Genomic DNA, 14,765 nt, shown 5'->3' with positions numbered 1-14,765 from the left:
ATGGTACTTAATTTTGCGCATTTCCCCCCCAGGATTTTGACCCCCAACCCTAACCCCCTTTGCATACGTAATTGTTGAATGGCTCCCAAGTGCCTGCGTTACGTGTCACTCGAGACGTGTCACTCGTGACGTGTCACTCGTTTTGTACTGTATACCTGTGCAAAAAATATGCTGAACGAACATATGTAATACCGCGAACTGACGGGTAACGCTAAAAACTTAGTAAGTACGTTACTTACCCGGCGGTAATTCTAGGCATGCGCTAATTATTTTGCGAAACGAGTTTGACCCTGCGGTAAATCGAGGCATGCGCATACTATATACCCGGCGGCAATTCAAGGAAATACGGTATGTAGAATATATTTATATTTTATATATTATATATATAATATATTATACATATTATATTATTTATTATTATTCTTGTCTATTGTGAGCGAACTGTGGTGCTGAATTTCCCCCAGGGATCAAATAATTACTTTCTATTCTATTCTAATGCAAGTATAATCACCACTGAAGCCGAAACGGAGCTAAGAAAATATCGAACAAACCTAGCAGTATTGTTTCTCAGTATATTAATACCATCAGTTAAAAAAAAATTACAATACTGAACACAAGGATTGACCAAAATTAAATGTTGTCTTGCTCTGAATTGTTCTGATGTGGAGAAGGGGTGGGGTTTAATACGATCTATTTCTTCCTCCGCCTTTTTGGACATTCCTACTCCTTTTTGGACATGTTAAAATGGAAACTGTCAACCTTCGTTTGGCACAGATGTAATCTGATATGCATTTCTGGAATAAAATTTACTGAACTGAACAATGCTTTGATCATACAGTGTGTGACATAGCAGCTCATCCTAATAAACTGCAATTTCCACTGGTCCTTCAAGTTTGTTTAGGGTGCCATCCGGTGGTCCAAATGGGGATATCTCAAAAATAACTGAGGATGCATGAATTAATGGTAACAGATTCGATTTATATAGCGCTTTTCTAGACACTCAAAGCGCTTAAATTGCAGAAAATGCTAAGACAATTTACCAGCACAAATTTTGAAATATACAAAGCATGACAACACATGCATATTGAAACACTTCTAAAAGCACAGACTGTATAGCCACTAAGCAATTAACAGATGATAGACATGATCCACAATGCAAAAACAAAATGTCGAGAGACACAGATAAGAAAAGGGCATGTTGTCTGACGCCTTGTGATGAAAACTGGAGGTAAGTACCTGGGAAGGCAATATGGGTAGAGGGGTGAGGATGACCTAGTTCTTTGGTGCAGGCATGCAGCTAGAGTGTGAATAAAACCAAAGAAGCTACAGGAAGTTGAACAGGGTTTAAGCACGCAATACTGTTGTGGCATTATTTTGGATTGTGCTCTAATGGTTCAACTTTTCACCCAATTAACTGCTGTAACCTCAAAGTACAGTAAAGCCAGAGGTTTCAAAATATTTTTAATTAAGGGCTACATTGCTCCCCACATAGGGACACTTGTAACAGTGAATACATATAGATATCAGTGTTTCCCATAAACTGCCAAGATACCTGTGGCGGTGGGGGCGTGGCTATGGGCATACAGTAATTTGCATAATTTACTACAATGATATGATTTTCTCTAAAAAGGCTCAAAAAATGTATACTTACTAATTAATAATAACAGTTTGGTTTTAAACGCCCATCCATCCATCTTACAATATAATTACAACACTTTATGTACATATTTATATACAGATTTGAACAATAAGTTATTCACTGAAATATATTTATTAATTGTGGTTCTTACAAAAAATATATCTTATAAAAATATAAAAGCTAAAATGTCTCTTAAAGCTCTGCCCCTTTAATTAGTGCATACTAAATAATTTAACTTTAGCCTACTACTACAACCATATTATTTACCAGCAACATAAAGTGAAACAGAGGCAGAGGTGTCCTGCCACAGTCAGTAACAAATAAACAGAAAACAGTAGTGGTGGTAGATAGACACAAAGCTTCATCAAACATCTGATCCACTGAACAAAGAGCTCCAAAAATCTTGATCCTACACTTCTCTTTTGTAAAGTAAATCTGAACAGCCGATATGGGCATCTACATCAACTATAAGATTTGCCTGAGAAGCTGGACAGGACACAAAAAAAAAAAAATCTATTTGTGGCGGCCTTAATTCTTTTGTGGCGGGACGCCACAAATAAATTAATGTGTGGGAAACACTGGATATTAAATGTATAAGGATTTGCATCATGATATTAACAAGCGGTAGAAAATGAATGGATGGAATTTCCTGTTAATTTGATTATTTTTACATACACTGTAAAAAACTGTAGAGTAATGCGGGAAAAAACAGGCAGCGCAGTTGCTAGAATTTTACCGTAAAATATTCCTTTCAGGATTTCGTGGGATTTTTTTGTGATTGTTACGGTCTAAAATGCCTGAATTCGCGTCAGCTTTTTCAGAAAATTGCTGCAAAATTTGCAGTGATTTGAGATTTAAATGTTCCGTAAACTAAAAAGCATAGGTTTTAAACAAAAATTGGCAAACAAATACTGTCTTAGTGTTTTATACTACACAGATTTAAGAGAAATTGCGTGGAAAAGCCAAAAGTAACAGTTATCACACGAACCAGATAGCGTCATTGACAAAATATAAGACTCTTGGGTTTGTATCTGCAAAATGAGTTTAGCACCGTAGACGGGAACCGGAAGTAGGTCTGAGCTACACGGGATGACAACAATTGCGCTGTTTGAGCAATAAAGTTGCTATATTGTTACATGTTGTTCCTGCTTTGTCTACACAAGAAGTAAACATACATTTTGGTTAGACAATTAACGTTTGAGTGTCGTTACGAGACAAATACCATTGACGAAAATTACGCTGGCCAAAATGTGCGGGAAAGTTGCGGTCATTGGACAAAGTTGAGAGGCTGCGCATAACATAACATACATTTTGGTTAGACAATTAACGTTTGAGTGTCGTTACGAGACAAATACCTTTGACGAAAATTACGCTGGCCAAAATGTGCGGGAAAGTTGCGGTCATTGGACAAAGTTGCGAGGCTGCGCATAATTCGCAGGGATTGGTTGAATTTGCTTAAATTGGTACGATCGCAACATCGCAAATACCTGGAGGGACTGGTAACATTTTAAGTGTTTTTTACAGCATACAGTATTAGTGTAAATGAACAAATTTTACCACTGTTTTAATGGTAAATTTCTGGTAACTCCGCTGCCATTTTTTACAGTAAACTCTCCTGTTGTTTTTAAGGTGTATTACTGTAAATGCAATAGCGGTACTATTTTTTTTTTGGGAGGGTGTGGGGGGTTTACAGTAAATTCTGGCAACTGGGCTGTGTAATTTTTACAGTGCAATTTAATGGATAACTTGTTTTGAAATCAAAAGTCGAGCAGATATCTAAGTATTTAATTACTATTTTAACAAAAAAAAACTTGAAATGTATGATGTTTGTCACATTATTAGACAAACAATTAAAAGGTTATGTAACTACATGTAATACATGCATTTTTGTAGAAATAAAAATACTTAAATGTATAAATAATATCAAAACGTTTTTTATTGATGCATATTTTTTCAGGTTTTCGCGGGCCATATACAAACCCTATTTCCATATGAGTTGGGAAATTGTGTTAGATGTAAATATAAACGGAATACAATGATTTGCAAATCCTTTTCAACCCATATTCAGTTGAATGCACTACAAAGACAAGATATTTAAATTTCAAACTCATAAACTTTAGGTTTTTTTTGCAAATAATTAACTTAGAATTTCATGGCTGCAACACGTGCCAAAGTAGTTGGGAAAGGGCATGTTCACCACTGTGTTACATGGCCTATCCTTTTAACAACACTCAGTAAATGTTTGGGAACTGAGGAGACACATTTTTTAAGCTTCTCAGGTGGAATTCTTTCCTATTCTTGCTTGATGTACAGCTTAAGTTGTTCAACAGTCCGGGGGTCTCCGTTGTGGTATTTTAGGCTTCATAATGCGCCACACATTTTCAATGGGAGACAGGTCTGGACTACAGGCAGGCCAGTCTAGTACCCGCACTCTTTTACTATGAAGCCACATTGATATAACACGTGGCTTGGCATTGTCTTGCTGAAATAAGCAGGGGCGTCCATGGTAACGTTGCTTGGATGGCAACATACTGTATGTTGCTCCAAAACCTGTATGTACCTTTCAGCATTAATGGCGCCTTCACAGATGTGTAAGTTACCCATGTCTTGGGCACTAATACACCCCCATACCATCACAAATGCTGGCTTTTCAACTTTGCGCTTATAACAATTCGGATGGTTCTTTTCCTCTTTGGTCCGGAGGACACAACGTCCAGTTTCCAAAAACAATTTGAAATGTGGACTCGTCAGACCACAGAACACTTTTCCACTTTGTATCAGTCCATCTTAGATGAGCTCAGGCCCAGCGAAGCCGACGACGTTTCTGGGTGTTGTTGATAAACGGTTTTCGCCTTGCATAGGAGAGTTTTAACTTGCACTTACAGATGTAGCGACCAACTGTAGTTACTGACAGTGGGTTTCTGAAGTGTCCCTGAGCCCATGTGGTGATATCCTTTACACACTGATGTCGCTTGTTGATGCAGTACAGCCTGAGGGATCGAAGGTCACGGGCTTAGCTGCTTACGTGCAGTGATTTCTCCAGATTCTCTGAACCCTTTGATGATATTACCGACCGTAGATGGTGAAATCCCTAAATTCCTTGCAATAGCTGGTTGAGAAAGGTTTTTCTTAAACGGTTCAGCAATTTGCTCACGCATTTGTTGACAAAGTGGTGACCCTCGCCCCATCCTTGTTTGTGAATGACTGAGCATTTCATGGAATCTACTTTTATACCCAATCATGGCACCCACCTGTTCCCAATTTGCCTGTTCACCTGTGGGATGTTCCAAAGAAGTGTTTGATGAGCATTCCTCAACTTTATCAGTATTTATTGCCACCTTTCCCAACTTCTTTGTCACGTGTTGCTCGCATCAAATTCTAAAGTTAATGATTATTTGCACAAAAAAAAAATGTTTATCAGTTTCATATGTTGTCTTTGTAGCATATTCAACTGAATATGGGTTGAAAAGGATTTGCAAATCATTGTATTCAGTTTATATTTACATCTTACACAATTTCCCAACTCATATGGAAACGGGGTTTGTAGAAGAATATTGTGGGCCTTGAGTTTGACATTTGTGGTATTAGCACTAGATGATTTATTTATTTTTTTTAACCACCTGACACTTAATAGCAGCTCAGTTATCAGTCATAACATTAAAGTCAAGCAAAGACAAACTTTTTCATACGTGATAATAGGCATTTTCAATTAGCCATACATTTGGGTTTTAACACGGCACACTGCTAAAGCTTAACCTATTTTTACCTTAACAATGTATAGGTTATATAATCTGTTCCCACCGCCCCTCGTCTTTATCTGCTTTCTTTTGTAATTCAAATATTTATTACATGTATATATATGTATTATTATTCAACAATAATATTGTTATTTATATTGGTATTTTATTTGCTGTTCATTGTTGTTTCTGTGTTATTACTATCTACTTAATTAATTGGTTCTTTATAATGTTTGGTAACATATTTGTATATATCACATTTGCTGATGTTGTTCTGTTATTTTTTGTTGTTTCTTAGCCCCGCAAAAAAAAAAAACCTCATGCATTTCGGCACTTTGGTAGAGATGACATTCGATCACATGGTAGCTTCTCATCTCTCACCTCTCAATGCCGAGTTCTTTGTTGCCAATTTGCTGGACTGTAATCACAACTTTCTTCTGAACACTCTGCCGGAGCTTGAAGTACAATTTGTCTCTGTCCTTGGGGACTGCACTGTAAAAAGGAAAGGGACATTACACATAAACCTTCTGCCTTCTTTCATACTGTATTTTATCTTGCTGGGCTTTGGAGATAGGAGAGGATAGGAGACAATGTAAATAAATCTCTACATTAATCATTCCTGGGAAAGGGAAAGTGCAACAATGAGCAGTTTTCTTTTGTTAATATTACAGCAATGCAGTGAATCTACGTATTATCCAGCTGTCAGTTTATTATATAGTCAAGCACTACATGAATAGTGCTTCTATGCATGCCTACAGCATTTGTGCTTAATTAATAAAAACAAGAAATTCACTGAGGGTATATTCATGAGCAAATTTTTGTCCTTGGAAAAAAAAGATTCTCTGTATTTTCATGAATGTGTTGACGAACACCTGAAGTTGCCCTTGCCGTCATCCTCCTTAATCTCCAGCGAGACGGTGAATATAAAGAGGTCGCTGTCAGGTGGACTCAACAACGGCGCGTCTCGGATGTCGGCCGGCCGTGAAGATCGGCGAAAGGCTGTAGAAAAACTGTACAAGATTCGACTGACCTACAGGGCAAAGGGCAAAAGAGATTAAGGTTAGGTGAGGTAGAGGGGCAGGTAAGAGAAGAAGAGGAGAGGAAGATGTGTGGAGAGGAAACAGCATTATTGCACATTATTATGGCATGATGAAAAAAAGTTATTTTCCCGAAGACAATAAAAACAAAGACTGTCCTCAGCTAGCTAATCAGTGGACTTGCAAAAGGATTGTAAAAAAACGCTTAAAACTTTACAACACAAAATTTGGATATTATAGTTTTAGTATATGCGAGCCATTCTACCAAATCTGTGACATTTGCGACACATGGAAATAAAAGGTATAAATGCATAATAAGGTTAACAGTAAAATTAAAGATCGGTAGGTTGGAGTTCAAATCCCAGCCGAGTCATACCAAAGACTATAAAAATGGGACCCATAACCTCCCTGCTTGGCACTCAGCAACAAAGGGTTGGAGTTGGGGGTTAAATCACCAAAATGATTCCCGGGCGCGGCGCCGCTGCTGCCCACTGCTCCCCAAGGGGATGGGACAAATGCAGAGGACACATTTCACCACATCTAGTGTGTGTGTGACAATCATTGGTACTTTAATCTTTAATTAATCTTTAAATAAAGATAGACGCTATTTAAAGGAATATTTTGAAGTATCTAAAATATTAGACAATTTGCTCTTGTCCCTGCATCTTAAACATATACCCAATTCCTTCAGATATGTTATGTTTTTACTCCTCATCCCAACTGCTTAACAGAATAATTGCTGAGACATAAAAAATGCATAAAAACTAAAAGACAACAAGATACAGCTAAAACACACATACAAATACAATAAAGACAACAAATAAACCACAATAAAACATAAAATGGAACAAATAAACTATGAGCAAAGATAAACATTTTGAAAAAAAAGTTTATATTTCAGTATTTCCAAAGGAAGTTGCATCATTTAGAGCAGTTATACTCAAACTCCATATAGCCAAAAAATCTATTAAATATTCAAACAGTGTTACTGTTCAAACTCTGTGTAATGTTAGTGGCCAAAAATATTAAATATACTTGTTAAATAAAACCTCTGCCTTGTTTTTATTAAATATTTAAGCCTACTACGCTACTGTATTGTCTTTATGGTGGTACTTGAAGAGCAAAGTGTTTTAGGAGGTGGTACTTGGTGAAAAAAGTTTGGGAACCACGGATTTAGATCCTCTGCAGACCATGAGAAGACAACCAAAAGTAAGGTTAGTCATTTATTTTTCTGTGAGAATGTGGAATGTGGAGTGAAGGAATGATGGGTTCTCAGTTCTCACTGTAAAGCGCTTTGAGTGTCTATAGTGCTACATAAATCTAATTATTATTATTACTTTCTCTATATTTGATGACACAGTATTTCTATGACTCAGGTATACAGTCCTGATACCTAAATATTTATTTACTGTTATTTAATTTTTAGAACAACTTTTTGTTGAATTACTGAAATTTGCCTAGTGTAAACAAGCCAGTAGCATAAATGCCACAAGATTATGTTTCATGAACTTGCTAACTCTATGCTAAAAACTCACTCCTGTTACTATCTGTTCTATTACTCAATTTATTCCTTTTCAAATTCAGAACATTGTGCAAATATGAAATAAAACTGTCTGAGACACATATTTAGTAGTTCAATATGTGTATTAGAATTACAGTTGAAAAACTAAACCAATCCTAAATTTAGGTATTAAGTAAGTAAGAAGGTAGTAGCAAGTAATTGTGTGTAAGTAGTTCTGAGAGTTACAACAAGCAAATAGCAACGATCCGGTGAAATGGCCTAAATGTGAATACTAAATATCCCCTAAGTCAGCGCTATTCAATCAAATTGTTACGGAGGCCACATTTCCGTAAAGCGAAGGATTGTGGCAACTGGACTTCTCCAATCACTATTATTATTTTAAGAACCAGCATTCTTTGTAGTGGACATTTGCTTTTTGGTCCACTTCATTAAACATTCAGGAAAAAAATAGCCCCGTTTTGCAAAACATACAAGAGTCCATTGCAGTGGATGCTGGCCATTATGAGATTAAAATGTCCATTACTAACACTGGTCAAAGTTCCTCTCGATAACAAAAGTGCTCTATTGTTTTTATTGGTGCTGGCAGATGATTTATTTTCTTTATTTTCTTTAATCATATTAATCACACTTTAAATTACTCATGATTAGTCATGAGTTATAAATCACTAATTATCTTTTAAAAATAGCCCAATATTGGACACAAATGTCATACAGGAAAACATTTTTAAATGTTTTACTTGAATGCATGTCATTTATTTGCTCAAAACGTATTCATGCTATATCAAAAGTTCAGTTAAGGTGCATTTTGCAGTGCCTTTCAGGTAACCATGTAGTTAAGGTAAAGGAGCATGTGCGTTAAAAAAATGTGCATAATTAATCTGCATATATACATGATTAATGCGATATTTTTGTGATTTATCACAATTATTCTTGACAGACCTAATTTTTATTTAATTTTCTGCAAAATGTTAACGTTTCTGTCTTTGTACAGAACTCGAGAGGGCCGGTCTAGGGTCATTCCCGGGCCGCTAATTGAATAGTCCAGCCCAAAGTGATGACTGTAGTGGACAAATACCGTATTTTTCAGAGTATAAGTCGCATTTTTGGGAGAAATTTATTTGATAAAACCCAACACCAAGAATAGACATTTGAAAGGCAATTTAAAATAAATAAAGAATAGTGAACAACAGGCTGAATAAGTGTACGTTATATGAGGCATAAATAACCACCTGAGAACGTGCCTGGTATGTTAACATAACATATTATGGTAAGAGTCATTCAAATAACTATAACATATAGAACATGCTATACGTTTACCAAACAATCTGTCACTCCTAATCGCTAAATCCGATTAAATCTTATACGTCTAGTCTCTTACGTGAATGAGCTAAATAATATTATTTGATATTTTACGGTAATGTGTTAATAATTCCACACATAAGTCGCTCCTGAGTATAAGTCGCACCCCCGGCCAAACTATGAAAAAAACTGCGACTTATAGTCCGAAAAATACGGTATATATTATTTTAATTCTTTAAACATTTTCATTGATGCTTTTCATCATATATTATGCTAATATTCAACATATTTAATGAAACAGCTAGTTTGTTTACAGCCTGGACTAAATGGATTCATCATCAAAACAAATGCAGCTGTCACTTGAACTTCCAGATGAACATGACATATTCCATGAAGCAATAAAAGCGGTGCGAGTGTGTGTCTGTCGCGCTGCCTGGGTAATAATGACTTACCGCCTCTTTGATTTGACAGGAGAAGACATGTATTTGGAAGTCTTCAGAGCTCCGGTAACTCTCAGTGAAGCAGAAGCAGTTACTTTCCAAAGAACCATCGCGTCCACGAGCACAAAACAAGACCTTGTAAATGGGGAAGGAGGCGATCTCTGTACCCGAGGCCTGGTCCAGAACCCTGGGGAAATCATTTCACACACAAGATTTAAAAGTGAAATGTTGTACACCAGTTAAAAGACTACTTTAATGGAACGTGTAAAGAGGTGGACATGTAATTAATAATCAACTGTTACCAGACACTGATCAAAGTAACATTTTTTAATTATCTACGGTCTTTTAAGAGCAAAAATAAGTTAATCTATGTTAATAATGAAACGAGGAAACAATAAAACACTATTAACTTTCGTGACGATTGACAAAGACATGCAAAAAAAAACTCTCATTGCAAATGTTGAGGGTGGCCACAAAGTCTCTTAATAAGAATATGCCAAAAAAAGATTTATTTTTCATACATCTCAACCCTTGAGTTTGCCATGACCAAAAAAAACCGAACATTTTAAGGATTTTTTTTTCCATCTCCGAAAAATCAGTTAAATTTAAAAAGGTTAGAGGGCTTAAATCTGGCCCCATATTTTGAACACGCTTTTCTTTAAAATGGCACCATGGCACTTTTTGCAAAGTTCTTTCAAACAGTAGATGTTCATTTATTATACACTTAGCTCCTTTCTCCATTTTGGTTGGCCATTGACGCCAATTAGAAAAAATGGTTTTAATATAGACTGAAAACTTGACATGTTATAATGCTTTCACTACATATACTGAATGGATCTAACCACCACTCTTAGAAATACAAGGAAAACTTGTTTTGGTTGTAATTACACATTGCAACCACTAGTTAATGTTCATTCGTATACTGTACAGCAGGGGTGTCAAACTCAAATACAGAGTGGGCCAAAATTTTAAACTGAACAAAGCCGCGGGCCAAGGTTGAACAAATTAACCTTTAATAGGGACCCAAACAAGTTTTGCATTGAATATTGAACAAGCAAGGCTTATATAACTTTATAGTGACATGCAAAATCGAGTTTCAAATAATAATAATAATAATAATAAAAAAATATCAATGGCATATCAAATACAATTTAAATAAAAATTGAATGCCTCTTTTCTATTTGCAGCCTTCTGAGGTAAATATCAACATTAATTTTTTCCACAGGCTTAAATTTGAAAATAAAATAATGAATAAACCAACCATTCAGGACTTTAAACTGCTCAGTTTGCAACACACTGATCTAATCTGATGTGCCCAGGCCAGATACCTGGCATCTTTTCTTGGATGCTAGTTCATTAATGTCGGGGCTCAGGCTTTGAGCTGACGCAACCTACATTATCGAACGAAGGTGTTCATCAGTCATTATATCTCGTAGTGCGCCCGGACCACAGTCTTGGGGGCGTGCCTTAAAGGCACTGCCTTAATTTAACGTCCTCTACGAGCTGTCGTCACGGCCGCTTTTCGTCCATTCTAACAACTGACCGGTTCAGTCACAAGATATGTGCGGCTTCTGTATAAACACACACGGGAATGCAACGCATACTTGATCAACAGCGATACAGGTTACACTGAGGGTGCCCGTATAAATAACTTTAACACTGTTAGAAATATACGCCACACTATGAATCCACACCAAACAAGAATGACAAACAAATTTTGGGAGAACATCCGCACCGTAACACAACATAAACACAACAGAACAAATACCCATAACCTTTTGCAGCACTGACTCTTCCGGGACGCTACAATATACATCCCTGCTACCAATGAATATATTTTGTGTGTGTCTGTAAAATTTACTAAAACTTTGGAAGCCTTAAGGCTCTATTACATACTTGCCAACCCTCCCGTTTTTAGCGGGAGAATCCCGATATTCAGCGCCTCTCCCGACAACCTCCCGGCAGAGATTTTCTCCCGACAAACTCCCGGTATTCAGCCGGAGCTGGAGGCCACGCCCCCTCCAGCTCAATGCGGACCTGAGACTGAGTGGGGACAGCCTGTTCTCACGTCCGCTTTCCCACAAAATAAACAGCTTGCCTGCCCAAAGACGTCATAACATCTAGGGCTTTTATAGAGTGCACAACTGCGCACACAACAAGGAGACGAAGCAGAAGAACGAGGAAATTACAGACATGGCGGCCGAAATGATATACTCATCATGAACGGAGAAGTTAAACAGGACAATACTGCCATCTAATGGATAGCCACTAGAACACTGAAATTCTACTTTTTTTTTTTTTTTTTCTATGAAAATAAAATAAAAAAATAAAAAAATATATATATAGCTAGAATTCACTGAAAGTCAAGTATTTCATACATATATATATATATATATATATATATATATATATATATATATATATATATATATATATATATATATATATATATATATATATATATATATATATATATATATATATATATATATATATATATATATATATATATATATATATATATATATGTATATATATGAAATACTGGAGTTGGTGAATTCTAGCTCTAAATAACCACGCCCCCAACCACGCCCCCCCCCCCCCCCGACCAAGCCCCCCCACCTCCCGATATTGGAGGTCTCAAGGTTGGCAAGTATGCTCTATTAGCAGAGTACATCAGGAAGATACACTGCAAGTAGAAAATAGCATGCTTTCTCACGGCCAATGTCGGTCTAGCCCAGGGGTCGACAACCTTTATCACTCAAAGAGCCATTTTGACGAGTTTAACAAATTAAAGAAAACAATGGGAGCCACAAAACTCTTTTGAAGTTTAAAATGAATTAACATTGCACACATAGCTTTTTTTGCTTTGTGCTATGTTTAAACCAGGGGTCTCAGACACGCGCCCCGGCCCGCACCTTAATATGACAATTTAATGTTAGTGCGGCCCGCAAGTTTTACATGAAAGGCGCTTGACAGCGTCGTACTTGCCAATCCGCCCAAATTTTCCGGGATATACCCGAAATGTAGGGCGAGATGGTACTGTCTTTAGCGCCCTCTACAGCCTGCTCTAACAGCGTACCTGCTCGGCCACATGTTGGATGCAACTCTTGCTTGCACACGTAAGTGACAGCAAGGCATACTTGTTCAACAGCCACACAGCTTACACTGACGGTAGCCGTATAAAACAACTTTAACACTGTTACGTTACAAATATGCGCCACACTGTGAACCCACACCAAAAAAGAATGACAAACACATTTCTGGAGAACATCCACACTGTAACACAACATAAATACAACAGAACGAATACCCAGAATCCCATGCAGCCCTAACTCTCCAGTCTACACTATACACCCCTGCTACCACCAAACCCCGCCCACCTCAACCGACGCACGGAGTCGGGTGGGGAGGGGGGTTGATGTGTGGGGGGGGTTTGGTGGTAGCGGGGGTGTGTAGTGTAGACCGGGAGAGTTAGGGCTGCATGGGATTCTGGGTATTCGTTCTGTTGTGTTTATGTTGTGTTACGGTGCGGATGTTCTCCAGAAATGTGTTTGTCATTCTTTTTTGGTGTGGGTTCACAGTGTGGCGCATATTTGTAACGTAACAGTGTTAAAGTTGTTTTATACGGTCACCGTCAGTGTAAGCTGTGTGTCTGTTGACCAAGTATGCCTTGCTGTCTCCTACATGTGCAAGTAAAAGCTACATACAACATGTTGCCAGGCTGGCTGTTGGTACAGGTTATAGAGGATAATAAATGCAATGCCAACACGGCACGCCCTTAACTTAGTTGTTAGCGTGAAAATTGGAGAATTTTTGCCCCGGGAGATTTCTAAGAGAGGCTTTGAGATCCGTAAGTCTCCTGGGAAAATCAGAAGGGTCGGCAAGTATGCAGCTGAGCCGCATCAGAGTGGTTAAAGAGCCGCATGCGGCTCCGGAGCCGCGGGTTGCCGACCCCTGGTCTAGCCCCTCTCTTCATTAGTTTATTCATTGGACATGTGGCTCAGAAGTTTACACAGGGTAATGTTTGAAACAAGACCAATTTGCCAAAATTTCTGTCAGCTAAATCATGGAGCACTTATGCATCGATTATTTGCTATTTGATTATGCATTAATATAAATTGTGGAGTATGGTGTTTATTTACATTTTGGTTGGTTGGGGCAGAGGTGCTAATCCTTAGCTGCCAGAGGAGAGGAAGGAGAAATCTCTACTATCACTAAATAAAAAAATACTACTATCAATCTCATTACATGATGTATGATTATTTAAAATAAAGTAGAATATTTTTGTATCAAAGCAATAAAAGGGTGTTTGTTGTGTGATGTAATATGATGTAATTAGATCTTTTTTTGCAGATCAGTGCCATGATTACAGATCATCCGGAAAGTTTTCCAGTATTTTGTTATGCCACAGCCTTAATCCAAAATAGAATAAATGTATTTTTGTCCCTTAACATTCTACACACAATACCCCATAATTACAATATGAAAAGTTTTTTTGTTTTCGGTTTTTCCATCCATCCATCAATGTTCTACCGCTTGTCCCTTTTGGGGTAGGGGGGTGCTGGAGCCCATCTCAGCTGCATTCGGGCGGTAGGGGGGGTACACTTCATCGTATAAATGTAATTAAAAATATAACTTTTAAAAATCACATGTACATAAGTATTCACAACCTTTGCTCAATACTTTGTTGATACACCTTTGGCAGCAATTTCAGCCTTAAGTATTTTTGCATAGGATGCCACAAGCTTGGCACATTTAGGTTTCTTTATTATCAAACAAACATCCCATCAGTTGGCTCGTTTAAAGTTATTTGGTTATCATCCAGAATTTCTCTGTACATTTCTGCATTCATCTTTCCCTCTATCCTGACTAGTCTCCAAGTTCCTGCTGCTGAAAAACATCCCCACAGCATGAGGCTGCCACCACCATGCTTCACTGTAAGAATGGTTTTAGCCTAGTGTTGAGCTGTGCCAGGTTTCCTCCAAACATGATGCCTGGCCAAATAGTTCAATCTTTGTCTCATCAGACCACATAATTTTGTTTCTTATGGTCTGAGAGTCACGGACATTTCCGCTGTGTTTGATTAAG

The 14,765-nt window shown here is 37.5% G+C and overlaps 1 protein-coding gene across 1 annotated transcript in view; it reads right to left on the bottom strand.

Moving 5' to 3' along the window:
• Positions 1 to 14,765, bottom strand: part of rabgap1l (RAB GTPase activating protein 1-like) — a 239,380-nt gene that overhangs the window by 205,209 nt on the left and 19,406 nt on the right. The window contains exons 5-7 of the mRNA XM_062028422.1: positions 9,687 to 9,861; positions 6,249 to 6,406; positions 5,758 to 5,868 (exon numbers count right to left, since the gene is read on the bottom strand). Of these exons, the coding sequence (XP_061884406.1) occupies positions 5,758 to 5,868; positions 6,249 to 6,406; positions 9,687 to 9,861 (444 nt within the window). The remainder of the gene's footprint in view (positions 1 to 5,757; positions 5,869 to 6,248; positions 6,407 to 9,686; positions 9,862 to 14,765) is intronic.

The sequence above is a fragment of the Entelurus aequoreus genome, linkage group LG19 (assembly GCF_033978785.1).
Source record: "Entelurus aequoreus isolate RoL-2023_Sb linkage group LG19, RoL_Eaeq_v1.1, whole genome shotgun sequence".
Lineage (NCBI taxonomy): Eukaryota > Metazoa > Chordata > Actinopteri > Syngnathiformes > Syngnathidae > Entelurus > Entelurus aequoreus.
Note: the sequence above shows the minus strand (reverse complement) of the source record. Positions and strands in the feature narration are given on the sequence as shown.